General features: G+C 52.8%; 2 protein-coding genes across 3 annotated transcripts in view; both read left to right on the top strand.

The window, feature by feature from the left end:
* Positions 1 to 3507, top strand: part of UNG (uracil DNA glycosylase) — a 4484-nt gene extending 977 nt beyond the window's left edge. Inside the window, exons 3-7 of the mRNA XM_042865775.1 lie at positions 70 to 165; positions 668 to 765; positions 1541 to 1629; positions 1792 to 1970; positions 2445 to 3507. Coding sequence (XP_042721709.1) covers positions 70 to 165; positions 668 to 765; positions 1541 to 1629; positions 1792 to 1970; positions 2445 to 2585 — 603 coding nt within the window. The 3' untranslated portion in view covers positions 2586 to 3507. The remainder of the gene's footprint in view (positions 1 to 69; positions 166 to 667; positions 766 to 1540; positions 1630 to 1791; positions 1971 to 2444) is intronic.
* A 246-nt stretch (positions 3508 to 3753) lies between these two features.
* ACACB (acetyl-CoA carboxylase beta) lies at positions 3754 to 23905 on the top strand. Of its 2 annotated transcripts, none has more exons than XM_042865672.1 (53): positions 3754 to 3943; positions 4673 to 5081; positions 6462 to 6594; positions 6753 to 6891; positions 7028 to 7137; positions 7533 to 7614; positions 7824 to 7922; positions 8191 to 8300; positions 8512 to 8622; positions 8795 to 9004; positions 9304 to 9474; positions 9647 to 9808; positions 9985 to 10148; positions 10706 to 10856; positions 10936 to 11039; positions 11643 to 11724; positions 12181 to 12326; positions 12396 to 12546; positions 12627 to 12761; positions 13157 to 13303; positions 13409 to 13597; positions 13811 to 13911; positions 13985 to 14073; positions 14151 to 14275; positions 14667 to 14780; positions 14863 to 14976; positions 15358 to 15447; positions 15546 to 15664; positions 15839 to 15976; positions 16065 to 16164; positions 16265 to 16372; positions 16448 to 16504; positions 17058 to 17099; positions 17170 to 17385; positions 17469 to 17624; positions 18188 to 18391; positions 18486 to 18641; positions 18943 to 19065; positions 19261 to 19530; positions 19823 to 19920; positions 20034 to 20154; positions 20249 to 20359; positions 20761 to 20904; positions 20989 to 21109; positions 21276 to 21372; positions 21548 to 21644; positions 21876 to 22011; positions 22101 to 22278; positions 22509 to 22621; positions 22723 to 22877; positions 22997 to 23167; positions 23435 to 23571; positions 23676 to 23905. In XM_042865672.1, the coding sequence occupies exons 2-53, from the start codon at positions 4681 to 4683 to the stop codon at positions 23800 to 23802; spliced, it is 7125 nt and encodes a 2374-aa protein (XP_042721606.1). In that variant the 5' UTR covers positions 3754 to 3943; positions 4673 to 4680; the 3' UTR covers positions 23803 to 23905. The 2 variants fall into 2 exon arrangements, with proteins under 2 accessions (XP_042721606.1, XP_042721605.1); XM_042865671.1 differs by having other exon boundaries at positions 3755 to 3943; positions 15818 to 15976.
* Positions 23906 to 25517: the final 1612 nt, after the last annotated feature.

Genomic DNA, 25517 nt, shown 5'->3' with positions numbered 1-25517 from the left:
GTGCTGATCCCCCTGTGCTGATCCCCCTGTGCTGATCCCCCTGTGCTGATCCCCCTGTTTTGTCTGCAGCTGATGGCATTCGTGGCCGAGGAGAGGAAGAAACACACGGTGTACCCGCCTCCGGAGCAGGTCTTCACCTGGACACAGATGTGTGACATCAGGGATGTGAGTAGGATGTGGGTGGTTTGGATATGAAGTGCTTTAGGGGTGGGACTCGTGGGAGGGTGGGGCCTGGTTTGGGGTCTCCTGCATCTTGGATTTTCTCCTATCTAATGAACTGTAATACAGAGATATGTATGGTAGTGTTTAAGGTAATGCCTTGCTAATAAGCTGTGTGTGTGGCCATCATTTTCCCAGTGAATGTGGCATAGAATTCAAAACTTAAAAAGCTTCTTTGGAAGCATTCATCAAGTGGATTGTGGATTTGTGTAAACTTTGTTTTGCACTCAGAGCATTTCCATAATCTTGGCAGCACAGCTGTGGTGTTAGCGTCTGGTAGGGGCTGTTTCTTAACTTGCATATAGTGTCAGTGATTGAAAGGTGGTTACTGGTTGTTTTTTTTGTCTGCATTTGTTCTAGGATAGAGCCTGTATGCAAGCTTTTCCTTTGTTTCCATTTTTTTGCGGAACAGTAATATGATTCAATACTAATTACGGTCTGCTTCCAGGTAAAAGTTGTAATTTTGGGACAAGATCCTTATCACGGACCTAATCAAGCTCATGGGCTCTGTTTCAGTGTCCAGAAACCTGTTCCACCTCCCCCCAGGTATGGCAGTAACCATCTTACAAAATTCCTTTCATGAACAAATTAGTTTTGGTTCTGTTACTCAGACCTGTGTGTGAGATAATTGATGAGATGTTACAGCTGTGCTTTGCCTAGGAGAGACATCTTAAAGATAATGCTGCAAACGAGTGTGTTATTTTAAATGATTAGATGGGACTCAGTGCAGTCCTTGTTTAGGGGAAGAGCAGTGAGTGATGCTGTCTGCTCGTATCTATAAATGAGTATCTTTAATGGCACAGGTCTGTCTTGTGCTGATTGTCTGCAATGGGTTTTTGATACTTGAATGCTGCTAGAAGTGCTTGTATGATTAGGACTCGATTAATGAATGGAAAGGCAAAGGTGTGACTTACCCAGGAGGGATAATAGAAACTTAAATAGAAATTGGACAAAAACTCTCAGATCATAGAGGGGTTTGAGTTGGACCCTCAAAGGCCGTCTGTTCCCAGTGCCTGCAGTGCACAGGGACACCCACAGCCCCGTGCCCTGACCGTGGCTGTGTGCAGGGATGGGGCAGCACCAGCTCTCTGGGCACCCTGTGCCTCACTGTCCCTAGCATAAACAACTTATTTGTATCCAATCTAAAAGTCTAATAAAAAAAAATATATATATATATATATATATATATATATGTATATATATATATATATATATATATATATCTGGGATACATTAGCTTGTTTGAGGGTCTAAATACCAAATTGTTTGTCTGTCCCAGGTGCATAGTTCATAATCTTTTGTCTTTCTCCCATGATCTCAGTCTGGAAAATATTTACAAAGAACTGTCCACTGATATTGAAGACTTCACCCATCCTGGTCATGGTGATCTGACTGGCTGGGCCAAGCAGGGTAAGGCATCCTAAAAAGCAGATCTGTGATTAGGCACAGCCTATCTGTAAAGCAAAATCAATTCTGGGTGCCCTAGCAAGTACCTTGGGATGAAAATATTCCCATTATTTATTCTCAAGGGAAGCAGAAGGCAGCTAACCTGTGGCTTTGTTTGTGTGCTAGGTGTGCTCCTGCTCAACGCTGTCCTCACGGTGCGAGCCCACCAGGCCACATCCCACAAGGAGAAGGGTTGGGAGCAGTTCACAGATGTGGTGGTCTCCTGGCTGAACAAGAACCTGCACGGTGTTGTTTTCATGCTGTGGGGAGCTTATGCTCAGAAGAAGGGCAGCTCTATTGACAGGGTATGGGTCGTGCAGTGGCTCACTGATGTTTTTAGTTACGGGGTGGACGCTAGAGGGTGCTTTCTTTACAGGGTTGTGTTATAGTCCCTGCTTGAACTCTGCTGCTGCCAAACTTGATTGCCCTTTTGTTTAGCTTGGTCTTTGCCAGAATTAAGCAAGAAAAGTGGAGCAAGAGTAACGTTCTGTTGTCAGAAGAGCCTCCAACTGATGGCAGAGCTGGTATTTCTAGGAAAAATCTCATGAATAAGTGCTGTTAGGACAACAGCAATTGAAAAATGGGCTGGGTGTTACTGCTTCTGTGCAGCCTGTCCTCAGTGGGACAAAAGTCTCTGCCTTTATGGCTGAATTCTCCAGCCCTCCTTTCTTGGTCTGATGACTGAGGAAACCCAGAGAGGAAATTAAATGACGTGGAGCAGCCAACCTTGTCCCTGAAAGAGCAGAGATCTAACGAGCTGTTTCCTTCACCCTTCACAGAAACGCCACCACGTCCTGCAGACGGTTCACCCTTCCCCTCTGTCTGTGAACAGAGGGTTTTTTGGCTGTCGGCATTTCTCCAAGACAAATGAGCTCCTAAAGAAGTCCGGCAAGAAACCCATTGATTGGAGAGCGCTCTGAACTGTGAGCTTCAGCTCTGGGGCCAGATGGGTGCAAACAGCCCCTGTTGGAAGGGCTGTCTGGTTTCTGAGAAACTTCTGCTGACCTGAGGATTGTCCTCTGGATGTCAATCAAGGAACAAAAGGCCTAACTCTAAGAGACTTGGGTTTTATTCCAGAGCAAATTGAATGACTTGTCTGCTTTTGGAAGGGATCTCAGCCTGGCTTGAGGCAAAGGAAAACAGTTTCATGTTAGTTTGTTTGGTTTTTATTCTGGAATGTTTTTTGAGGGCCTTGTGAAGGGGTGGGAATTCTTGCAGGTGAAGCTGCTCAGCTGCTGTACATAGCCTGCCTTGCTTCTCCCCTCTCCCCTGCATCCTGCTGTACAAATCTGTCCTGCTGTACAAATCTGTGTTTCTTAGTGGATGGGAGTGGAACTGGAGTCCCTGGTCCCCACTGGAGCCAAGGCTGACTTAAAGGCATATTACCATCAGAGGCTTTATCTGGTGTGTCACTGAGGTTTCAGGGTTAACCAGATGAGCTCCATGATACTGAGGGAGGTTCCTGCAGATCTCACTGCCACTTCCAGCAGAGATACCGGTCCATCAAGCTGCCAAGTGATGGGCTGAATGTTTCAGAATATTTACAATCTTAAATCTTAATACAGAGATACTTCTGTGCTTTGCCTTCCTAGGAGAAAGTTATTTGCTCTGAGGCCAGAAATCTGTTGGCTCTTCCTGGCTGAATGTGAGAGCTCTGGGTGTCCAGTCCTGCTTTGTTTCCATGTTTTCTTTTAATGAAAGTGCCTTGTTCAAAAGTTGCATTTTAAAACCTTGTATTTGCTCCAGGAGGTGGCACTAGTTGGTGGAGCTTCCTTCACATCTGTTTGGGTTTGGTGTGTGTTTTTCTTTTTTTTTTTTTTTTAATAAAAATCCTTTTCTTTACATTGTGCTGTGATCTTCCAGGGCTGGAAATGAGCAGAGGAGTGGGTGGTGGGGCTGACGGCTCAGGGACGGCAGCAGCTCTTCCTAACCCTCCCCAACCCCCCCCTTAGCTGTCATGGCACCTTTGTCCCACAAGGATCACATGTCCCCGTCTCTGCTTTCCACCCTCTCCTTCCAGCAGAAGTTTTCCAGCCGTGCTAACGGGGAAATATTTATGCTTGACGTGAATGTCACGTGAAGAGCAGAGGGAGATCCTAGTGCAGGCTGTGGGCCTGAAATGTGAAACCCTGCAGCGGTCAGGAGCTGCCCCCAGTCTGCAAGCCCTGCGGGGGTCACCGTCCCAGCCTGGGGATAAAGGGGGGGTCCAGCACAAAGCTGTGGCCCTTTGGGTTGGCTTTGGGCTCAACTTGGGACGCCAGCGGGCTCGGAGATGATGGTGAGTGGGATAGTGGTGGTGGCACTGGGGGATCCCTGAGTGGGGGCATGCTGAGGTTTAAAATGGGGAGGTGGGTCCCTGTGGGGGCACGGGGGGGGGTCTGAGGAGCCCTGCAGCCCTCTTTTAACTAAGCTAGTGTTGGCATTCACCTTGGAAGTGCTGAGATTTCACATTGGGTTGATCTTAATAATTACCTCCAGAGGAAGGTAGGGTGACAGTTTTTCCCCCCCCCTCCCCCTCCCGCCCTGTTAACTGCTAACAGAACCAAATGTTCCGTTTAACAGCCCTTCCACCTCAGGGCACTGTGGGGCTGCTGGCCTGATGGCTGTTGCTCCCTCCTCCCCCCACCCCCTTCCTCATGGCCGGGTGCCCATTTTAGCCCACATTTTTGCCATGAGGTGTTTTTCTAACTGAGGTAAAAACTGCTTGATGTGTTAACAGACAGAACAGGGGAAGGTGGGTTGGGGGCTTTGGGGCGTGCTGGGGGGGCACAGGGGCGAAATGGAGGAGAGTGGGCTGGGAATGCTGGAGGGCATGGTGGGCTGGGGTGTGGGAATGGTGGGGGACTGGGCTGGGTGCTGTAGGGAGCACTGGGGGAAACAAAAGTTTCCTGGCTGCTGGGGGCTGGTGATGAGTTAGAGCTCAGAGCTGAGCCTAAAGGAGCCCCTGAGGGTTGAGTTTAGCCTGTGGTGCAGCAAAACTCACGGAGCATCTCCATTTTCTCCTCAGGGTGGTGAATGTTGCTGGCATCCGTTCTCCTGATGATCTTTGCGCTGCTCATCTTGAGCAAGATGTCCACCTTGAACGCCAAGAATGAGGATGAGACTCCTGAGCAGAGCCCAGCTCTACCTCCCACCCCAGAGCTGGCGGCCTCCCCAAACCCCCCGGTCCCCAGCCCCCCACAGCAACCTGCTGTGGGGGAGCAGGAGCAGATTGTGGTGTACAACCCCACTGCGCTCCGCAGGCCCACCCTGGCCAAGTTTGTGCTGGGCTCCTTTGATGACAACTCCTCTGATGATGAGGTGATAGCTGCAGCTTTCAGGGTGGGCAGCCGCCGCAGCAGCCTGGCCAGTGCAGGGGGCGCAGGTGCTGAGCCCCCCACCATGGCTGCTCTGCAGGAATTCACTGTTGGCATAAGGTATAATGCAATGCTGTTGGGGGGGCATTGGCACATGGGGGCTTCTCTGCCCAAGGAGGTGAGAATGGTGGTGGTCACAGTGCTGAGCCCACAGGACAGGCAGCAGCAGGTGCTGCCACACAGTCTCCATCCCTCCAACTCACTGTTCTATGCAGGAGCATCTCTGGATACATTTTGTGGGATGGAAATCTGCAAGTTTATCTGAGTTTTTTTGTGCCTACGCGTGCACTTATCCATGCACTTACATGTGCAACTGCATTGCATGCGCACATACTTTTGCACAAGCATGTGTTGCTCTGCACTCTCCAGGTCTGGCTCAGTTGCAGTGAGCACTTTGCTTCTGTAGAGGCGAACAATGTAGTTCTTTGGTGGGTAAGTCAAGTGAGTAAGTTCTTTGTGTGTAAGTCAATGAAAAGCAGTGAGTTTTGCTCTGTGAGTAGTACCACAGCAAGCTCTGCCCTGAGGCACTGACTTGCACCTGTGCTTGCTGAGCTACAAACTCAACCTTTTTTATTTTGTCTCTTGGCCAGAAGATGTAGAAATGAGAGAGCTTTCTCCTATATTGTCAATACTGAGTTTTGCAAGACGCCTCTTCTTAAGCCTCTGCATGTTTGAGTTAGAGCCTACAGGATGATGTAAGCCTGCAGCAGCAATGCTCTGTGCAGTTTGTGTAAGGGGACGGGAGGTGCTGCCTGCTGGCAGCGCTCAGCAGCTTCCCATGCAAGCACAGCTGATGACAATTATAAATAACTGGAAACAAAGCGCTGCTGCACAGCTCCTCCTGCTTGCTCTGCTCTCACCACTGTTAAAAATAAAAGACCTTTGCAGGATGATGAAAACTGACAGCCCCGTAGCCCAGCACAGCCAAACGGTATCTTCTCGTTGAGCTGGGAGTTTGGGAGATGTCAGGCACCTCTGGCTTCCATCTGCACCAGAACACAGGAGGAACTCTTCTGGTGGTGCCTAAGCTGCAGGGCAGAGGTGGTTGGTGCAGTTTGCAGGATGGCTTGGGTGTGTTGGCTTTGCAATGGGGCTTGGGACAATGCTGGTAAACTGTGTAAAATTGTGGCTACTCATAAAATATCTTGAATTGATGGAGAGAATGGAGCATTTCTTGAGCTCCCAGGGGGCTGTGAGCGTATTTCCCCTTGAAATAAGCGTGCCATATGTTGATAGTGCAAAAATACGTCACAGGGGGAGAGGAGGGGTAGACTGTCTTTTTTGCCTTTGCTTATTTGTAGCCCAGCCATGCAATAATAACAAAAGATCCAAATTGCTGCTTTAAGTCCTTAGGGATCCCCTGTGCTTTTCCCAGGGTTTAAATGACAAAATGCTCTTTTCATCCCCAATTGCTTCCCCAATTGTTTCACCCCCCCGCAGGCCTAGCATGTCTGGGCTGCACCTGGCGAAGCGCAGCCGCGAGCACCGCAAGATGGACCTGCAGCGGGACTTCACCGTGGCCTCGCCTGCTGAGTTCATCGCCCGCTTCGGGGGGACGCGTGTCATTGAGAAGGTGTCTGCCTTGCCTGCTTGCTTCTTGGGCTGCCTCCTTGGGCTGCCTCCATCTGGAGCTGCCATCCCCTCTGTTTCACCCTCCCTCGGAGGCCCTGCGTTGCCGTGTTCAGCTCCTGTGCTCCCACGCTTGCTCTAGTGATGCCCCTGGCCCTGCAGGTCCTGATTGCCAACAATGGCATCGCTGCTGTCAAATGCATGCGCTCCATCCGCCGCTGGGCCTACGAGATGTTCCGAAATGAGCGTGCCGTTCGGTTTGTGGTCATGGTCACCCCTGAAGATCTCAAGGCTAACGCAGGTAATTCCTTAAAGCCAATCCCAGGACTGATCAGCCCACTGTGGGCTCCCATTCCATGTAACCAGATCCAGGAATAAATGATTTCCTGCTCCCCAGATGTGTGAGGAGACTCCCACTGCTGTGTGCTGTCTTTCAGAGTACATCAGAATGGCAGATCATTACGTGCCTGTCCCTGGAGGGGCCAACAACAACAACTATGCCAACGTGGAGCTGATTGTGGACATTTCCAAACGGATCCCAGTCCAGGTAAGAGCTTATAATTGGTCTCTCATCTCTTTGCTGGGCTTACCCTTATGACTTAGGGGATGGCCAGTTCTATGAGGAGAGCAAAGCTGAAGAAAATGATGTAGAAATTGGCAGGGATGTTTCCCTTGACCCTTCTGGCCTAGAAAAGAGGGAAAAGCACGAAGCTTTGCTGTCAGTGTGATTTAGAATCATACTGGTGCCTCAATGCCTCCCTCCTGTGCCAGCGGGGCTTTCACAGACTGTAATTAATTGTTGGGAAGCAGGGATGGCACAAGGGGTGCTCCAAGATGGAGTGATACTCCCCCTGCACAGAGGAACCAGGCATGATGCCAAGGCCTAAGGGAGGATGCTGGGGCAGGAGATAACTGCTCGTGCTGCTCCTTCTCTTGTGCCAGGCGGTATGGGCTGGCTGGGGACATGCCTCGGAAAACCCCAAGCTGCCAGAACTGCTGCAGAAAAATGGGATAGCTTTCCTAGGTAAGGTCTTGCTGCTTTTGCCTTGTTTGTAGGGAGATGTGGACTCTGGGATAGTGGGAGTGTGTATTCTTGATCCCCAGTGACACCAGTTCCATGTGTGCATCTGCCCATTTCGTGTGTCCTGCAGTCTGGCAGTCCCCAGGCCATTTTCCTGGAGCTATCCCAGCTTCCAGGCTGGCCCTGCTCATCCCTTCTTTCCCTGTCCACAGGGCCCCCCAGCGATGCCATGTGGGCACTGGGGGATAAAGTTGCCTCTACCATCGTGGCTCAGACAGTCCAGATACCAACGCTGCCATGGAGTGGGAGTGGTAAGACCTTCACTGCAGCTCCATGCACCCTCTCTGTAGTGACTTCTCCCTCTTTGCTTCCCTTTCCCCAAAGAAAACACTGACATGGGGCCCCTAGCCCAAGCGGGCTGCAGATACTGGGGATCTCGTGGCAGCTGAGCAGCTGTTGGTTTGGGCAGGGGTGCACAGACACACAGGAAGTGATATATACCACATGGGGTCCCCAGCATGCTGTCCCCAGGGTGGCCCTACTGCTTCTGTGGTGACTACAGCCCAAGTATGCCTGCAGGTCTGGTGGCCCAGTGGTCTGAGGAGGACCAGAAGGATCAGCAGATGATCAGCATTCCCGTCGAGACATACAGACAGGGCTGCGTGAAGGATGTGGAAGAAGGCCTGGAGGTAAAGCTGAGTGCATGAGCAGCCAGTTTTCTCTTGCATGCCATTGTTTCTCTTTGGAGACTACAAGCTCCAGCCCTTTTGGGCTCCCAGCCCATTCAACAGCGATACAAGAGTGTTTTGGTAGCAATTTGTTCCCCTGTGCTGGTGCAGCTCTGGGTGATCCAGGTGGGCTCCAGAGCACTATGGCCACGCCAATCCTTGTCCCCCTCAGGTGGCCAAGAGGATCGGGTACCCGCTGATGATCAAGGCAGCAGAAGGAGGTGGGGGCAAAGGCATCCGCAAAGTGGAGGCAGCAGAAGAGTTTGGGACCTGTTTCCGACAGGTAGGTGCCCAGAGCACCTGTTCTGTTCCAATCCCATCCCCTCAGACAGGCTGGGACACACTAGGGTTTTGCTCCTACCCCATGCATCCTGTGCTTCCCTGCTGGGCTTTCTGTGGGACTTGGGGTAAATTTCAGAGCACGGAGCCAAAGTGTGAACCTCTCCCCTCCAAAGGTGCAGGCAGAGGCACCTGGGTCCCCCATCTTCCTGATGAAGCTGGCCCAGCATGCGCGGCACCTGGAGGTGCAGGTGCTGGCTGATGAGTATGGCAATGCCATCTCCCTCTTCGGCCGTGACTGCTCCATCCAGCGCCGGCACCAGAAGATCATCGAGGAGGCACCCGTCACCATTGCAGCTCCTGCTGTCATCGAGGTGATGGAGAAGGTGGGTGACCCTGGTCTTCAGGTGGCGTGGAATTTAATGAGAAAATGATCTTTGCTGGATTTATTGTGGTTTGAGGCACCTGTGACTCCTAAGGAAGGGAGGGATTCCATGATACGAGCAAGCTTGGACTTGTGAGCACATTGGGGCAGCATTCTTCTTCCCCGTCCTTCCCGAAGACAACTGTTGGTCCTCTCTGTGTCCTTGCTCCATGCAAGGACGTTACTTACTGCCCCGTTGTCTGACACAGCCCTGGCTCTGCAGCGGTTGTTTCTCACTGCTGTGGTTTCATGGTCCTGCAGTGCGCCGTACGCCTGGCACAGATGGTGGGCTATGTGAGCACAGGCACTGTCGAGTACCTCTACAGTGAAGATGGGAGCTTCCACTTCCTCGAGCTGAACCCACGCCTGCAGGTCGAGCACCCTTGCACAGAGATGATCGCAGATGTGAACCTCCCTGCTGCCCAGCTCCAGGTACCTGAATGCAGCATGGAGGGTGCAGGCAGAAGCAATGCAGTGTCTCTGGCTCTCTGCCTGGAGGAGCTGTTTGCAGCTTAGCTGCTCTTCCTCTAGTTCCAAAAGCTGTATGTGTGATGCTAAAGCCTTGCGCTAACGGCTCAAGTTCTCTTCCTTGTTCTTTGTGCAGATTGCCATGGGCATCCCCTTACATAGGATAAAAGACATCCGACTGCTGTATGGGGAGAGCCCATGGGGCGATACTCCCATCTGCTTCAACAACCCTGCCAACCCCCCCGTGCCCAGAGGCCACGTCATCGCTGCTCGCATCACCAGTGAGAACCCTGAGGAGGTGAGCTGTGGGGACAGGGGAACCTGTTGTCCTCATCAGTGGGAGAGCACTGATGGGAACTCAGCCCATGGGGTCAGTGAAACCTTCATAAAACACAGAGGGGTTCCTCCTCCCTCTTATTTACACGTGCATGGGGTCCAACACTTCTTTCTCAGTGCCTTCTGCTCTTTGTTTAGGGTTTCAAGCCCAGTTCAGGGACAGTGCAGGAATTGAATTTCCGCAGCAGCAAGAATGTCTGGGGGTACTTCAGCGTGGCAGCTGCTGGGGGGCTGCACGAATTTGCTGATTCCCAGTTTGGACACTGCTTCTCATGGGGAGAGAACAGAGAGGAGGCCATCTCGTGAGTGTGGCAGCTGGGGCTGGAAGGGGAAAGATTCCTAGTAGATGCATAAGCCAGAAAAGCTGGCTCTTCTCTCAGGTGATAGCGCTGCTGTGCTGATCGGCTTATTGGCGTTGTGGAAGCTGTCTGATGAAAGCAGAAGTTTTCAAACAGCAGTGATGTTAAGATCTGCCCTTAAAGATGGGCAGATCTTGCTGCTGTTGAGCAGTAATTAAGCAACATGAAATGGAATTGTCTTGGGTATTTAAGTGCACGGGGTTGTCCCTTCCCTACCCTGCAGGGATATTTTATCTGGATGCTGTAGCATTCAGGGTGAGGTGTTCACCGGTCCCATCTCTGTGTCTTCATCCTGCAGCTTTTGGCTGCTGCGTAACAGCCTTTTGATATGCTGATGGGCCATGGAGACACTTAAACAGTCTCTACAGCCTGTTCTTTGTGGAGGATGGAAACCAGGTGCAGCTCCTGGTGTCTGAAGTGTTTGGGACAACTCTGAAAGCAGGGGAAGGGTGCAGCAGTGCCCTGCTCGATCATTAACAGAGGTTTTATATCCCTGAAAGGAATATGGTGGTGGCCTTGAAAGAGCTCTCCATCCGTGGGGATTTCCGCACCACAGTGGAATACCTGATAAAACTTTTGGAGACAGAGAGCTTCCAGAGCAATGAGATCGACACCGGCTGGCTGGACCATCTGATCGCTGAGAAAGTGCAGGTGGGGGAGATGGGCCCCTACCACCTCTGGGTCACCTTCTGTGGGAAGATACCAAGTCCTTTATCGTCACCCCCCCCAGGCAGAGAAGCCGGACACGATGCTGGGTGTTGTCTGTGGTGCTCTGAACGTCGCAGATGCTGCCTTCAGGACGTGCATGACTGACTTCCTGCACTCGCTGGAGAGGTGCAGGGTGGGAGCTGCCCATGTTGGGTGGTGGGACCTGATGTCTGCGGGTGCAGGGGACACAGGGAGAGCATGTTCTGCTACTGGAAGCTGGCGTGGCTCCTGCAAGCACAGAGACCTGTGTTCTTCTCTGCCTTGGCCATCCTCTTTCCCTCTTTTGCTTTGCGAATTTGGAGGTGGTGTCTCAGTGCAGCAGTGCCTCAGGACTTGATGTGCCTTCAGGGCTCTGCCTTCTCCGCGTTGCTTTATCTGTAGAGAAGCGCAATGTTTCACGTAGTTGTGAAAGTGGCATTTCAGGGAAAGCAGCTCAGCTGAATGCAGCTTGCTCCTGATTTGCACTTGAACATCAAGGTTATTCCTCGACAAGGACGCCTGGGGCTCCCACAGGCCTTTATCTGAGTGTGTTTTGCCGGTCTCTGCCCTGCTCTGTAAGAGGTGCACACATGGGCTGTGTACAAACAGATGCCTGTCCCCTCTGGTCACCTTCCCCATGTGACCTGACACCAGCAGCACTGCCGACACATGGCCCACTTGGCTGCCTGCCGCTTTGCACAGGTGAGAAATGAAACCCTGGTGGTGCCTGACCTCACTGATGTGTTTTAGGGGCCAGGTGCTGCCAGCAGCCTCCTTGCTGAACATTGTCGACGTGGAGCTCATCTACGAGGGCATGAAATATGTTCTCCAGGTAGGGGCCGTGCTGTGCTCCTCCCAGCAGTGCTGGCTGCTCCCCAGTATGGGCACATGTGTTCTGCTGATGGAAGGAGTATAAACACACAATGAATACAAGGTTGTCATTTAAAAATATGCAGCATAGGAAATGAAGTTGATAGCCTCGTTTTAAAAAGGCAGGCGTTTGCATACATCCCATTGCCCCGATCTTAACACGATCAAGAAGCATGATAATATGATGAAGAAAAGGGTGGATGTGGCACTGAAGGACGTGGTCAGTGGGCACGGTAGTGATGGGCTGGAATTGGACTTGGTGATCTTAGAGGTCTACTCCAACGTTTACCATTCTATAAGGAGATCTTTATCTCCTTGGCTTGCAAGGGACCTTAAGGATTACATAGTTCCAACCCCCAGTAAGTTAACTTCATGGGGAAACATCCTAAAAAATGGTGTCTCTGGCTGCTGCCCGCAGGTCGCCCGGCAGTCCTTGACAACGTATGTCATCATCATGAACCACACTCACATCGAGATAGATGTGCACCGGCTGACCGACGGCGGGCTGCTGCTCTCCTATGATGGCAACAGCTACACCACCTACATGAAGGAGGAGATCGACAGGTACCTCCTCGCTGGGCCCCAGGTCCCAGTAGCCTTGGGGCTGTGGTGACACATTCCCCTTTTCTGAAGGTACCGGATCACGATTGGCAACAAAACATGTGACTTTGAAAAGCAGAAGGACCCAACGGTGCTGCGCTCCCCATCTGCAGGAAAGCTGCTGCAGTACACGGTGGATGACGGTGGCCACGTTGACAAGGGGAGCGTTTTTGCAGAGATTGAGGTGAGTGCATTCCTGCAGCTCTGCCACGTGGCTCAAGATCAAAGCAGCAGTGGGTGACAGCTTTGCCCATCCTGGTGCAGGTGATGAAGATCATCATGACGCTGACGGTGGAGGAGGCAGGCAGGGTGCACTATGTCAAGCGGCCGGGTGCGCTGCTGGAGGCAGGCTGTGTCATTGCACAGCTCCAGCTGGATGACCCCACCAAAGTGCAGTCTGTGAGTCTGAAGGACAGCAGGGGGTGGTGGTTGAGGCATGGAGCTGAGCAGCCACTCTTTGGGGCACAGGTGGGGATGTGCTGTTGTCTTGGAACAGCACTGCATGCCCATGCTGCACCCCTGGGTGGCTGTGCTGGAGCTCAGGTGGCTGCTCCCCAGTGTGGCACTACATAAGCAGCCTGTGTGTGCTTCCATAAATTCACACTTATGGTTTTTCTGCATCTTTCTCGTGATGAGATACTGGCAGAAACGTGAAGCTGACCATTAGGTGCTTCCTTCAAACAAACAGATGCTGGAGGGGTGATGCAGCTTCCTGTTGGGGCAGCTGCAATTTCTGGGGGCCCCACACAATGCTGGGGGCAGTCTAGTACAAACACCCTGTTTGCTCTCTCCAGGCACAGCCATTCACAGGGGGGCTCCCAGCACAACAGACCCTCCCCATTACTGGTGAGAGGCAGCACCAGGTTCTGCGCAACGTGCTTGACAACCTCACCAATGTCATGAATGGTTACTGCCTGCCCGAGCCCTACTTCAGCACCAAGGTGGGTGCCCAGGGCAAGGAGCATCCTCTGCTCCTGGCAACTCACATGCCCTGCAAGATATATGGCACTGGGGCTGTTGGGCTTCACCACTTCTGCTCCTTGCAGGTGAAGGAATGGGTGGCACAGCTGATGAAGACTCTGCGGGACCCCTCCCTGCCCCTCCTGGAGCTGCAGGAAATCATGACGAGCATTTCAGGAAGAATCCCTCTCTCAGTGGAGAAGTCGATCCGCAAAGTGATGGCTCAGTACGCCAGCAACATCACCTCTGTACTCTGCCGCTTCCCCAGCCAGCAGGTGAGCAGCTTGCCTTTGCCTCCCCTCTAGCTAGAGCTAGCCAGGAGCTTCCGCCTGCATTTGTCCTGCTGAGAGAGGATATAAAGATGTAAAAGAGTGATGGGTCATATTGCATATTTTGCTTAGGGGAAAGTGAAAAACCAAACTTGAAAGCCACTGTGCACTGCAGCACTGTCCTTGAGCGGTGCTAGACCCTGCGCCCTCTCCTTTCAGATCGCCAATGTGCTGGATACCCACGCAGCCACACTGCAGAGGAAGGCTGAGCGGGAGGTCTTCTTCATGAACACGCAGAGCGTGGTGCAGCTGGTGCAGAGGTGAGCCTCGTGCCCTCCTTGCCCCCAGCCCATCGCCACCCCTTTGCAGCATGCCGGGCTTTTTGCTGCCCAGGTACCGTAGCGGCATCCGTGGCTACATGAAGGCGGTGGTGCTGGACCTGCTGAGACGCTACCTGCAAGTGGAGACACAGTTCCAGCAAGGTGAGGGCTTGGGACCGTGGGCAGGAGCTATAGGGCTCCTAGGGGAGCTGCAAGGCTCACGACGCTCTGCCCCATAGCTCACTACGACAAGTGTGTCATCAGCCTGCGGGAGCAGTACAAACCTGACATGACCCCGGTGCTGGAGAGCATCTTCTCCCATGCCCAGGTGGCAAAGAAGAACTTGCTGGTGACCATGTTAATTGTAAGTGTGGCAGCAGAAGCCTGTGACAGGGAAAAGCCCATAAGCCTCATCACTGTGAATGGGACATGGCTGCCACAGTGCTCAGCTGCCTGAAGCCATCACAGCCCCATGCTTTTCCCTCAAAAGCAGGCAGAAGCTTAATAAGCTGGTATTGCTCTACTCAGTGTAAACCCAGATTTGGGGGGTTGCATTCAAGCATCCATTCCTTTTTGGCCATGCAGTTGCTTGGTAAGGGGTCATCTTGTTCCTTGCTTAGCGTTGCTTTGTTGCACTGGGCTCAAAAAGCAGAATTTTGCTGTGTTTCATCTTTGTTCCCCACATGGGATCTCACCCCTGCTGTTTACATGGGGCAGTAAGGAGCTGAGTCAAACCTTGAGGTGGTGCATTGCAGGACCAGCTGTGCGGCCGCGAACCCACGCTGACAGATGAGCTGGCAGCCATCCTGCATGAGCTGACACAGCTCAGTAAGACAGAACACTCCAAAGTGGCACTGAGAGCCCGGCAGGTCAGCAAGCACCGTGCTGTCTTACCCCTGTTCCCATCTCCCAACCCCATCCCAGTGCTCCCGGTCACCTTTCTTCTTGCAGGTTCTCATTGCCTCTCACTTGCCCTCCTATGAGCTGCGGCACAACCAGGTGGAGTCCATATTCCTCTCTGCTATTGACATGTATGGACATGAGTTCTGCCCTGAAAACCTGAAGGTTGGGAACCTCACTTTTCCTCACAATGAGAATTTTGCTTTGGTTAGCTTTGAGGTTCGGTCTGCAAATGGGTTAAGCTTGAAAAATAGCAAAGAAATGCATTAAAGCCTTGCTGCAGTGTCAGCCCCTGTGCAAAGCAAAGTTGGGATGTGCCCCATTGCTGCTGATTCCAGTTTCCTGCTTCCTGTACTGCTGATGTGTGGGTCCGTGCCTGGATCTGGCAGTGTCCCTATGGTGGGCTGAGCATCCCAGCACATAGATGTTGATTCCTGTGCAGCCTTTATTGATAGATGCCACTGGGATGTTCCTTCTCCTTCCCTGTAGCTGGGTAAGGAGAGGTTCTGTTCCATCTTTGCCCTAAATGTTGCCTTCTCCTCCTAGAAACTGATCCTCTCAGAAACCACCATCTTTGACGTGCTTCCTTTCTTCTTCTACCACAACAACCAGGTTGTGCGCATGGCAGCACTGGAGGTGAGGGCTGGGGGCACACAGGGCAGTGAGCCCCCAGGGGTGCAGGTGTGTGCAGATTCAGTGGTACCCACATCTACACCCCATCACCTCCTTCCCAGGTGTACGTGCGACGTGGGTACATTGCCTATGAGCTGAACAGCCTGCAGCACAGGCAGCTCTCAGATGGCACCTGCCTGGTAGAGTTCCAGTTCATGCTGCCCTTCTCTCACCCAAACAGGTATGGCACCCTCACCTTTCTGCCCACTCCCCCTATGAGATCTCTTCTGCAAATTTTCTGGATTTACTTCCTCAATGCCTGGGAACCCTGGGAGGGAGGTGCTGGAGCCCTCTCTGGGTTGTGGTCTCACACAGGATCTATGGTGGCTGACAGCCACCTCTCTGCCCCACGCAGGATGTCTGTCCCCATCAGCATCTCCAACCCCGACCTGGCTCGGCACAGCACTGAGCTCTTCATGGACAGTGGCTTTTCCCCCCTGAGCCAACGGATGGGAGCCATGGTGGCCTTCAACAAATTTGAGGACTTCACAAGGTGGGAATGCAGGGACACTCCTGGCTGTGGTGCTGTCCCCATGGGCTGTGGGACGAAGCGCTGGTTTCTCACCCCACTGTTTGGGCAGGAACTTTGATGAAGTGATCTCTTGCTTTGCTGACCCACCTTTGGAGAGCTCCCTCTTCAGCGAGGCACGAACCACCATCTATGGGGAGGAGGATGCCAAGGTGGGCACAGTAATGCTGCTCTCCCACTCTGGATGGTGCGGGGATGGTGGCAGCACGGCTGTGCTGGGGCAAAAGGGCTGAGCAAGGCTCTCGTTGCCAGAACACCCATGAGGAACCAATCCACATCCTTAACATTGCGCTCCGCTGGGCAGACCATGCCGAGGATGAGAAGCTGGTGCCTATCTTCAGAGCTTTTGCCCAGTCCAAGGTGCGTTTCATGGCACATTCCCTGCCTCCCTGTTTGGCTGGCTATGCTCTGACCTTCTCATCTGCTTCCGTGCAGAAAAACATCCTTGTTGACTGTGGTCTCCGAAGAATCACGTTTCTCATTGCCCAGCAGGTCAGTGCAGACTGAATGCTGACAGCATGGCTTTAGGTACATTATGCTTCTCACAGAATCATACAATGGTTTGAGTCAGAAGGGACTCTTGAAGACCATCTGGTCCCACTGCCTGCAGTGCACAGGGACACCCACAGCTCCAGCAGTGCTCAGAGCCCCGTCCCCTGACCTTGGATGCTTCCAGGGAGGGGGCCTCTGTCTCCCTAAAGCCCATAGTGATGTCTGGAAATACTCTGTACTCAAAGCAGAGAGAGGGATGTTCCTGGCACTGGGAGGGAGAGATGGGAATTGATGAACAGAGCATTCAATGAGTGATTTATCTCTGGTGTTATCCTTCATGCTGTTAACATCTCCAGTTACGTGTGGTTCCTGTGTGGCCCCTCCATACCTCTTAATTGCCCTTAAGGGCATCCATTACTTCTAGCACTTTCCCCCATTGTGGGTGGAGGACTTACATTGCTTTTTATATCAAGTGACTCCACTACAGGACAGAAAAAGCCACCGCATTCCAGCTTTATTCACATCATCTTGTCTTTCCCCTTTTTTTCCCTAGAGAGAATTCCCAAAGTTTTTCACATTCAGAGCCAGGGATGAGGTAAAGCTGTCCCCCAGCCGGGATGGAGTGAGGTCTGTTTGTACGGCTCCCTCACCCCACACTGCACCAGTTTGCAGAGGACCGCATCTACCGGCACCTGGAGCCGGCACTGGCCTTCCAGCTGGAGCTGAGCCGCATGCGCAACTTCGACCTGACAGCCATCCCCTGTGCCAACCACAAGATGCACCTCTACCTGGGGGCAGCCAAAGTGCAGGCGGGCACCGAGGCCACCGACTATCGCTTCTTCATCCGCGCCATTGTGCGGCACTCAGACCTCATCACCAAGGCAAGGCTGGGAGCTGCGAGGCCGCCCTTCACTGCTGCCTACCTGTCCTCGAGGAGACCTTGTAACCTCTTCATGCGCTGCAGGAGGCCTCCTTTGAGTACCTGCAGAATGAGGGTGAGCGCTTGCTCCTGGAGGCGATGGATGAGCTGGAGGTGGCCTTCAACAACACCAGCGTTCGCACCGACTGCAACCACATCTTCCTCAACTTTGTCCCCACCGTTGTCATGGACCCTTCCAAGGTACATTTCTGGGTGTCCTGCTTCACTGTGTATCAGAGTGGTGGGATGGAGGCTGTCTCATCCCCTGTGCCACCCTCCATGCTGTCTATTGGACCTGGTCCTGTCTAGTGTACACTCAGTCTTGGACAGGGGATTGATTTGGCAAGTTCCAGAAGCTCCTGCAGTTTAATTCCATGTTTGTGGGCTTGTTTGCTTTTTGCTGAGATGCTGAGCTTTCACACTTAGCAGTGACTCAAGACTTGTTGCATGGTTTTTGTAAGCAGCGATTTGCTGGAGGACACAAGGGTGAGTGGTGGGCTCTGCCCTCGTGCAGCACATGGCAAGAAAGTGGTGACTGTGTCTGCCAAGGGGGCTGTAGAGGAGTGGCTTTCCCTTTTCCCAGTGGAGAGGCTGAATGACAGCACTGGCCCCTGGTAAGCAGGGAGGAGGAAAGAGAAGGGGATCCCCCAAAGCAAACCTGACGTGGTTATTTGGTGGAGGTGCAATGGGCTGCTTCAATCTTGGCATCGCGTGCACGGTGTTCCTGGGGCTGCAGAGCAACCCCTGTGCTGTCCCACACCCAGATCGAGGAGTCGGTCCGGGCCATGGTGATGCGCTATGGCAGCCGCCTCTGGAAGCTGCGGGTCCTGCAGGCAGAGGTGAAGATCAACATCCGCCTGACGCCCACCGCCACGGCCATCCCCATCCGCCTCTTCCTGACCAACGAGTCTGGCTACTACCTGGACATCAGCCTCTACAAGGAAGTGAGGGACCCCAGCACCGGCAATGTGAGTACTGCAGAAAGTGGGAGCCCCTCCACGACCTCTCTGAGCTGCTCCCATGTCCGCAGGGAGGCAGCCAATGCTCTGCCCTCCTCTGCAGATCATGTTCCAGTCCTATGGGGACAAACAAGGGGCACAGCATGGCATGCTCATCAATACCCCCTATGTCACCAAGGACCTGCTCCAGGCCAAGCGCTTCCAGGCACAGTCCTTGGGCACCACCTATGTGTATGACTTCCCAGAGATGATCAGGCAGGTGCGTCTGGCTGAGCTGAATGAGACTTCAAATTACTGAATTTCCACTTCTATCCTTCTTTTCCCTTTTGAGCTGGCAAAGGAGAAAAAGAAAAGAGCCCAAACTGCCTGCATTTTCAATTATACAAAGCATTTCAAAACTGCTTCCTAGCTCTTGCAAATTGCCGTAGCTGTACTTATAAAAGATGTGAACTATAAGGCTCTGTGCAGAGTTCAGACACCAAGTTCTCCTTACATCAAGTCCCAGCAGCAGGCTTTGTGCCCCGTTCTTCCAGCCTGTCCTATGCACGGTGTCTCTGCAGGCTCTCTTCAAGCTGTGGGGCTCCTCAGAGCTGCACCCTAAAGATGTCCTGACATACACAGAGCTGGTGCTGGACTCGCAAGGACAGCTGGTGCAGATGAACAGGCTCCCTGGAGGGAATGAGGTAGCCGGGAAGGGTTTGGGAGCGGGGTGCAGGGAAGCTGTGCTGCCACAGGTGGGATCTGCTGGTGGCTTCCTGATCCAAGCTTTGTTTCAAGCCCAAGGGATTGAAAACTCCTCAACCAGCTTTGTCAGTCGGTTGTGCAGTCTCCAGCTCTGGGAGGTGCCAGCCTTGTGACGTTGTACCATTTTGGGGCAGGTGGGGATGGTTGCATTCAAAATGAAGCTGAAGACCCCTGAGTACCCGAAGGGTCGGGACATCGTGCTCATCTGCAATGACATCACACACATGATTGGCTCCTTTGGGCCGGAGGAGGACATGGTGTTCCTGAGAGCCTCGGAGCTGGCACGGGCTGAAGGCATCCCTCGTGTCTACATTGCTGCCAACAGCGGTGCGCGTATCGGCTTTGCTGATGAAATAAAGCACATGTTCCAGGTGGCCTGGGTGGACCCTGAGGACCCCTACAAGGTGTGTGGGCACCTTTCCTTTGGTTATCAGAGAAAGCAACAGAGCACTCAATGGGGGAAGGACTGGAGCTAAAAAGGAGAGTAAATCTTGTGGGATCGGCGCTGGGGAATGAGAATCCCCAGTGCCAGTGGATGGTTCCCTCCACTTTCCACGGTGGGGTGGTGATAAAAGTACATGTATAGGCATGGCTGCTCTGACCAGCCCTGCTCCTGATCTGCTGTGAGGTTGGGTTTGGAGAGCTGGCCATGTCCCGTGTGAGTGTGCAGCTCATTCTCCTTCTGCATATTTTCAGGGGTTCAAGTACCTGTACCTGACTCCCCAGGACTACACGAGGATCAGTGCTATGAACTCTGTGCACTGTGAACATGTGGAGGAAGGGGGTGAGTCCAGGTAAGCCCTGCCCTATGTCTCCCCACATCCTGGCTCGCTGTCCTGCTGGCCCCACCATGGAAGTGAGTTTTGCCCTGTCCTACCCACACCACTGCAGCCCTGCCTTCCTGCAGGTACGTCCTCTTGGACATCATTGGGAAGGATAATGGTTTTGGAGTGGAAAACCTGCGAGCTGCTGGCACCATCGCTGGAGAGTCCAGTCGTGCTTATGATGAAATAGTGACCATCAGCATGGTACGACCTATGCCCTTTCCCAATAGAGCTGGAAAGGATCACTGCTGCAGCCCACAGTCCCAGCAACCCTGCATGTGCTTGTGTGTGTGCCCAGGTGACTTGTCGTGCCATTGGGATCGGTGCGTACCTGGTGAGGCTGGGGCAGCGTGTCATCCAGGTGGAGAACTCCCACATCATCCTGACTGGGGTCACAGCTCTCAATAAGGTACTGTGCTGCGGCCCATATCTTCATCCAGTGCTGTCTCTTTACCCCTTCCCTATCCTGTGGGAAGAGGTGGAACACCCCCATGGATCCTCATGGAATGTGTTTGTTAAGGAAATGCCACCCTGCCGGTGTTTGGTGTTGCTTTAGGGGCCAGAGCTGGGTTGCAGGGACAGTTCAGCTGTGATGCCAGGAGCAGGACCCATCTCTGGGCACAGCTCTGCGGCCTTGAGCTGATTTGAAACCTTCAGGTGTCTGAAATAGGGTTTAACATCAGCCTGCTAGACAGAGATGGAAATTCAGCCTCAAAACAGAGAGAATGCACCCAGACAAAGGCGGATAAAAAATGATCTGGAGAGGCAGTGCCTGTGCTAGCAGAGACTTATCTGTATTTCTCTGTTCAGGTGTTGGGGCGTGAAGTTTACACATCCAATAACCAGCTGGGAGGTGTGCAGGTCATGCACAACAATGGTATTTCCCACATCACTGTCCCAGATGACTTTGAAGGAGTCTACACCATCCTGCAGTGGCTCTCCTACATGCCCAAGGTAGAAGGGTGCTGCAGGATGGTGGCGTGGGGTGTTATGGGGGTACTTGGCTGGTAAGCTGCCCTTTGGGGCTTCCCCTTACAGGATAACCGGAGTCCAGTGCCTGTCATTGCCATAAGTGACCCCATCGAAAGAGAAATCGATTTTGTCCCTTCCAAAGTCCCTTACGACCCCAGGTGGATGCTGGCAGGGAGACCCCATCCAAGTGAGTGACAGCAACCCAAAGCCCCTGCAGCAGTGTGCCCAAATGCAACCTATGGCTGCAAACTCTTCCATCCTTGTGCAGAATGTACTTTTTGCTGCACATTGATGCGCAAGGAGCCCTTAGGTGCACGTGGTTGTGCCTTTCCTCTTCCCTCTGTGCTCTGCAGCTCTCAAGGGGACGTGGCAGAGTGGTTTCTTTGACCAGGGAAGCTTTCTGGAGATCATGAAGCCGTGGGCTCAGACGGTCGTGGTTGGCAGAGCGAGGTACAGCTGTGAGCAGGGGATGCTTCCCAACCCCTGATGCATGGATGCCGCGAGCACAGTGCAAGTCATCTTTGCCCATGGCACCGCTTTTGGGATGGTGACCAGTGGGGTTGACTTCTCTGGGTGTAGCATGGAGGGGAATTGGCTGCTACTGAGGCTGCCCTGCTTTCTGCAGGCTGGGAGGTCTCCCTGTCGGCGTCATTGCTGTTGAGACCCGCACTGTGGAGGTGACAATACCTGCAGACCCTGCCAACCCTGACTCGGAGGCGAAGGTGAGATCTTAGTGCTGTCATGAGGCAGAGGAAGAGCACTGAGGCTGGGAGAACAAGTGAGGATAAAGCTTAGCACGGCCTTTTTGGCATGTTTTGACTCCCTTTGAAAGCAGTAAGATCAGGGTGCTCTCACTTTGTCTCCTTCCAGCTCTTGTGCACTGTGTGCCGCTGACTGCTGTGCCTGGAGGCTCTGACCCCAGACTCAGCACTGCTGCTCACTGTCTGTTCCAGATAATCCAGCAGGCAGGACAGGTCTGGTTTCCAGATTCTGCTTTCAAAACAGCCCAGGCCATTCGGGATTTCAACCGTGAGCACCTCCCACTGATGATCTTTGCCAACTGGAGGGGCTTTTCTAGCGGCATGAAAGGTATCCAGGGTGCCCAGGTTGCTGTGCTGTGCCACCAGCCCTCCTGCAGCACTCAGGGTGTCCGGCCACTGAGTCCCTTTGTCTCCCAGACATGTATGACCAAATGCTGAAGTTTGGTGCCTTCATCGTTGATAGCCTGCGGGATTTTAAGCAGCCTGTCCTCGTGTACATCCCACCACACGCAGAGCTGCGGGGAGGATCCTGGGTGGTCATGGACCCCACCATCAACCCCCTGTATGTGGAGCTCTACGCTGACAAGGAGAGCAGGTCAGCCTCTGGTTTTCTCCAGTGCAAGTTAACATGCATCAGAGCAAGCTGGAAGGGAGAACAGACAAGAGTCCCGATCTAGAAACAAAACCCTGTCGAGTTTTCTGTCCCAAATTCTTAGGGGATAAAGTTGCCTGAATTGAAATGCTTTCCTATCAGCAGTGACCTCTTTTCCCAGGATTTATTTTCCCCTGCAAATCGGTCCTTGCTTTACCAAACTTTCTTCCCAGGGGTGGCATTCTGGAGCCTGGAGGAACAGTGGAGATCAAGTTCAGGAAGAAAGATCTGGTGAAGACCATGAGAAGGATCGATAAGGTTTATGCCAAGCTTGTGGAGCAGCTGGGTAAGGGGAAAGGATCTTCAGCGCATGGGCCTTGGGGTGGCTAGGATGGGAGCACCAAGCAGGGCCCTTGCTGGGAAACAACAGCTGGTAATGTCCTGCAGGGACACCTGAACTGTCTGAGGGGCAGCGCAAGGAGCTGGAGAAGCAGCTCAAGGCCCGGGAGGAGCTCCTGCTGCCCATGTATTACCAGGTGGCCGTGCACTTTGCTGACCTGCACGACACCCCTGGCCGCATGCAGGAGAAAGGCGTCATCACAGTGAGCTCGGAGAAGAGGCTGCTGCAGGGGTTTTACAGCAGCAGTGTGAAGGGGAGAGTACCCCCCCTTATGCATCTTCCTCTGCGAAGGCTTAAGGTGGGCTCTGCCTGTTTCTGCAGGACATCCTGGAATGGAAGAATGCCCGCTCATTCCTCTACTGGCGGCTGCGACGGCTGCTGCTGGAAGAGGTGGTGAAGCTGGAGATCCTGAAAGCCAACAGCAAGCTGAGCCACATCCACATCAAGTCCATGCTGCGGCGCTGGTTTATGGAGACAGAAGGAGCTGAGAAAGTATGTGGGGCCTTGGTTTTACCTAAATCTTTTGCATTTTCTATAGTCTGTGAAGCTTGCATGGGTTCCGATTTCCAAACCAAGCCCTCTCTCTATGGCTGCTACATGGGTTGGGAGCAACATGCTGTGTCGTATGTGCAGGATGAGGAGGACAATGCCATTATCCACTGTGCCATGGGAGGAAAAGCCTGAGGATGTAGCAGAAGGGGGAGGATCAGAGCATGTGAGTAATGGGACTACCCCAATTCATGGTGCTGCTCTCCCCAGGGATACCTCTGGGACAACAACCAGGTGGTGGTGGAATGGCTGCAGAAACACATGAAGGAGGATGATGGCAGGAAGTCAGCCATCCGGGAGAACATCAAGTACCTGAAACGGGACTACGTGCTCAAGCACATCCGGAGGTGAGTGGCTGCAGGAGCTGTGTGTGAGGGCACTGCCGTCCCCTGTGCTGGGGACACCGGGTGGTGGGCTCCCAGGCAGCCACGCTCTTCTGTCTGCCTCACAGCCTGGTCCAAGCCAACCCCGAGGTGGCCATGGACTGCATCATCCAGATGGCTCAGCACATCACTGGCGCACAGAAGGCTCAGGTCGCTCATCTCCTGTCAACGGTGGACAGTGAGAACCCATCCTGAGCCAGCAGGAGGAGCACTGGTTCCTCAGCCCACCAGCTGAAACCTTGGGCTCTCACTTTGTGCCTAAATAAAGGATGCCAATGTCTGTACCTTAAGCTATGAAGATGCTCTCTCCGTCTGGTGCTGGGTTTGGCAGAGATAAGCTTGCTCCAAGCCAAAGCTGGAGTCTGGACCTGGTGCAGAGGCTGATTTTTAGAAGAATTAAACATCTTTTACTGTGTTTTAGTTGCAAGCCCATGCCTTAATCATTTAAACAAGCACCAGTGCCAGACGTTGCACAAGACTGGCTGGAGCTGGACGATGGGAGAGGTCTCCGTATGACTGTGTTGGGACTGACCATGCACTGGCACAAGGAAATATAAATACTGCTGAGGAAGGATCAGCCTCAAACTGATGCTTTAAAACAAACTCAGGAACTGCAAGGAGCCATTTGTCCCCATCCTTCCCTGCACTGGGGAGCAGTCTGCAGACACGACCACAAAAAGCTGGCAGCCAGAAAAGACATCAAGCCGTTCTGGGACTGGCTGCAGTAGGGCTATCAGTGGGGATATCAGCTGACTGTGTCACTCCATTGCAGGAGCATCACACTGGGCTTAGCTTTGGCTCTGAGCGGGGAAGCACAGTGACAGTGCAAGGGGGGGACAGCTGCTTTGAGGGCAGCACTGGGACTGATGTGATGGGGTTTTGTTGGCAATTTCTTGGTTGTGTCTATGCTGGGGACTGCAGGGAGGAGGTCTCCTCAACCTCATAGTGAGGATGAGAAAGACACAAGGAGATGCTTTCTGGTATGGAAGGAATCAGTGCACTGTCAGGGATCTTGGAGTGCTGCTGCTCACTGTGCAGGAGGTGATGGAAACATTCACCCAGACCAACACCAATAAAATGAGCACTGTCCTCAAGGGAAACTTTTCCTTGTTCTGTTCCTGAAACTGTTCCTGAGCTCTTTTGTTTTGTCACTGTATAAACCCAGGACCTGAGAAGGGAATAGTGACTGCTGCTGTGCAGCATGCAGCACAAGAAAAGGGAATAGCTGTGGTCCATAGCATCCCTCACCATGTATTTAGGTACTGAGATTTGCAGCAATAAGTGACCATGCTGAGCTGCAGCACAGCTTGCTTGCCGCCACAGTAATTACAGTGCAGCACATCTAGAATGAGGCAGGTTTCGTGCTAAGAAATATTTATTTTTTAAAAGATGAAAACAGCATAGATGACGCAGCAAATGATCAGTAATCACATTTGTTCTTGGACAATAAATTACGACCTGGACAACCACGGTCTTCTGGAAGAGGCCGACATGGATGCACGCACTTAGAAAGGTACAGGTATGCACGTTTTCCAGCCCCTGACTCTCCCAGCAGTGTCTTTCAGCACAAAGTACCTGCGCTGGCTTGGTGGGGCTGCTTCAGCATCTGGCTGCCCTGCGGTGGCACAGCTGGGTGCTGCAGTGGTGCTTTGTGCCTGGATGGGGGCTGGAGAGGCTGCGTGCTGTGAGCAGCCCCACTGCATGCACTGCAGGTACGAGGACTGGGACTGCCAGAGCCCTGAATGGAACAGACAACACATGAGACACAAATACAACTGCATGGTCACAGAGCTACAAGTGGACTAAAGGCTAAATTTCAACGTCGTTTTCAGGGTTGTTGTTTTTTTTTTTAGCTGTTGGATGTTTCATACAATTTCTTTTCTTTGCATCGTGTGACACCAAGTATAAAG

Source organism: Lagopus leucura, unplaced genomic scaffold (genome assembly GCF_019238085.1).
Source record: "Lagopus leucura isolate 7727_CA_CO unplaced genomic scaffold, USGS_WTPT01 Super-Scaffold_806, whole genome shotgun sequence".
Classification (NCBI taxonomy): Eukaryota; Metazoa; Chordata; class Aves; order Galliformes; family Phasianidae; genus Lagopus; species Lagopus leucura.
This window is presented reverse-complemented; position numbering and strand designations above follow the sequence as displayed.

What these genes read in the sequence shown, in the direction of transcription:
- ACACB (XM_042865671.1), top strand. Translation starts at nt 4,681, where the DNA reads ATGTTGCTGGCATCCGTTCTCCTGATGATCTTTGCGCTGCTCATCTTG. An exon ending in GAATTCACTGTTGGCATAAG is followed by an intron (nt 5,082 to 6,461) that starts GTATAATGCAAT and finishes ACCCCCCCGCAG; the next exon opens with GCCTAGCATGTCTGGGCTGC. An exon ending in CCCTTCTCTCACCCAAACAG is followed by an intron (nt 15,665 to 15,817) that starts GTATGGCACCCT and finishes GGTGGCTGACAG; the next exon opens with CCACCTCTCTGCCCCACGCA.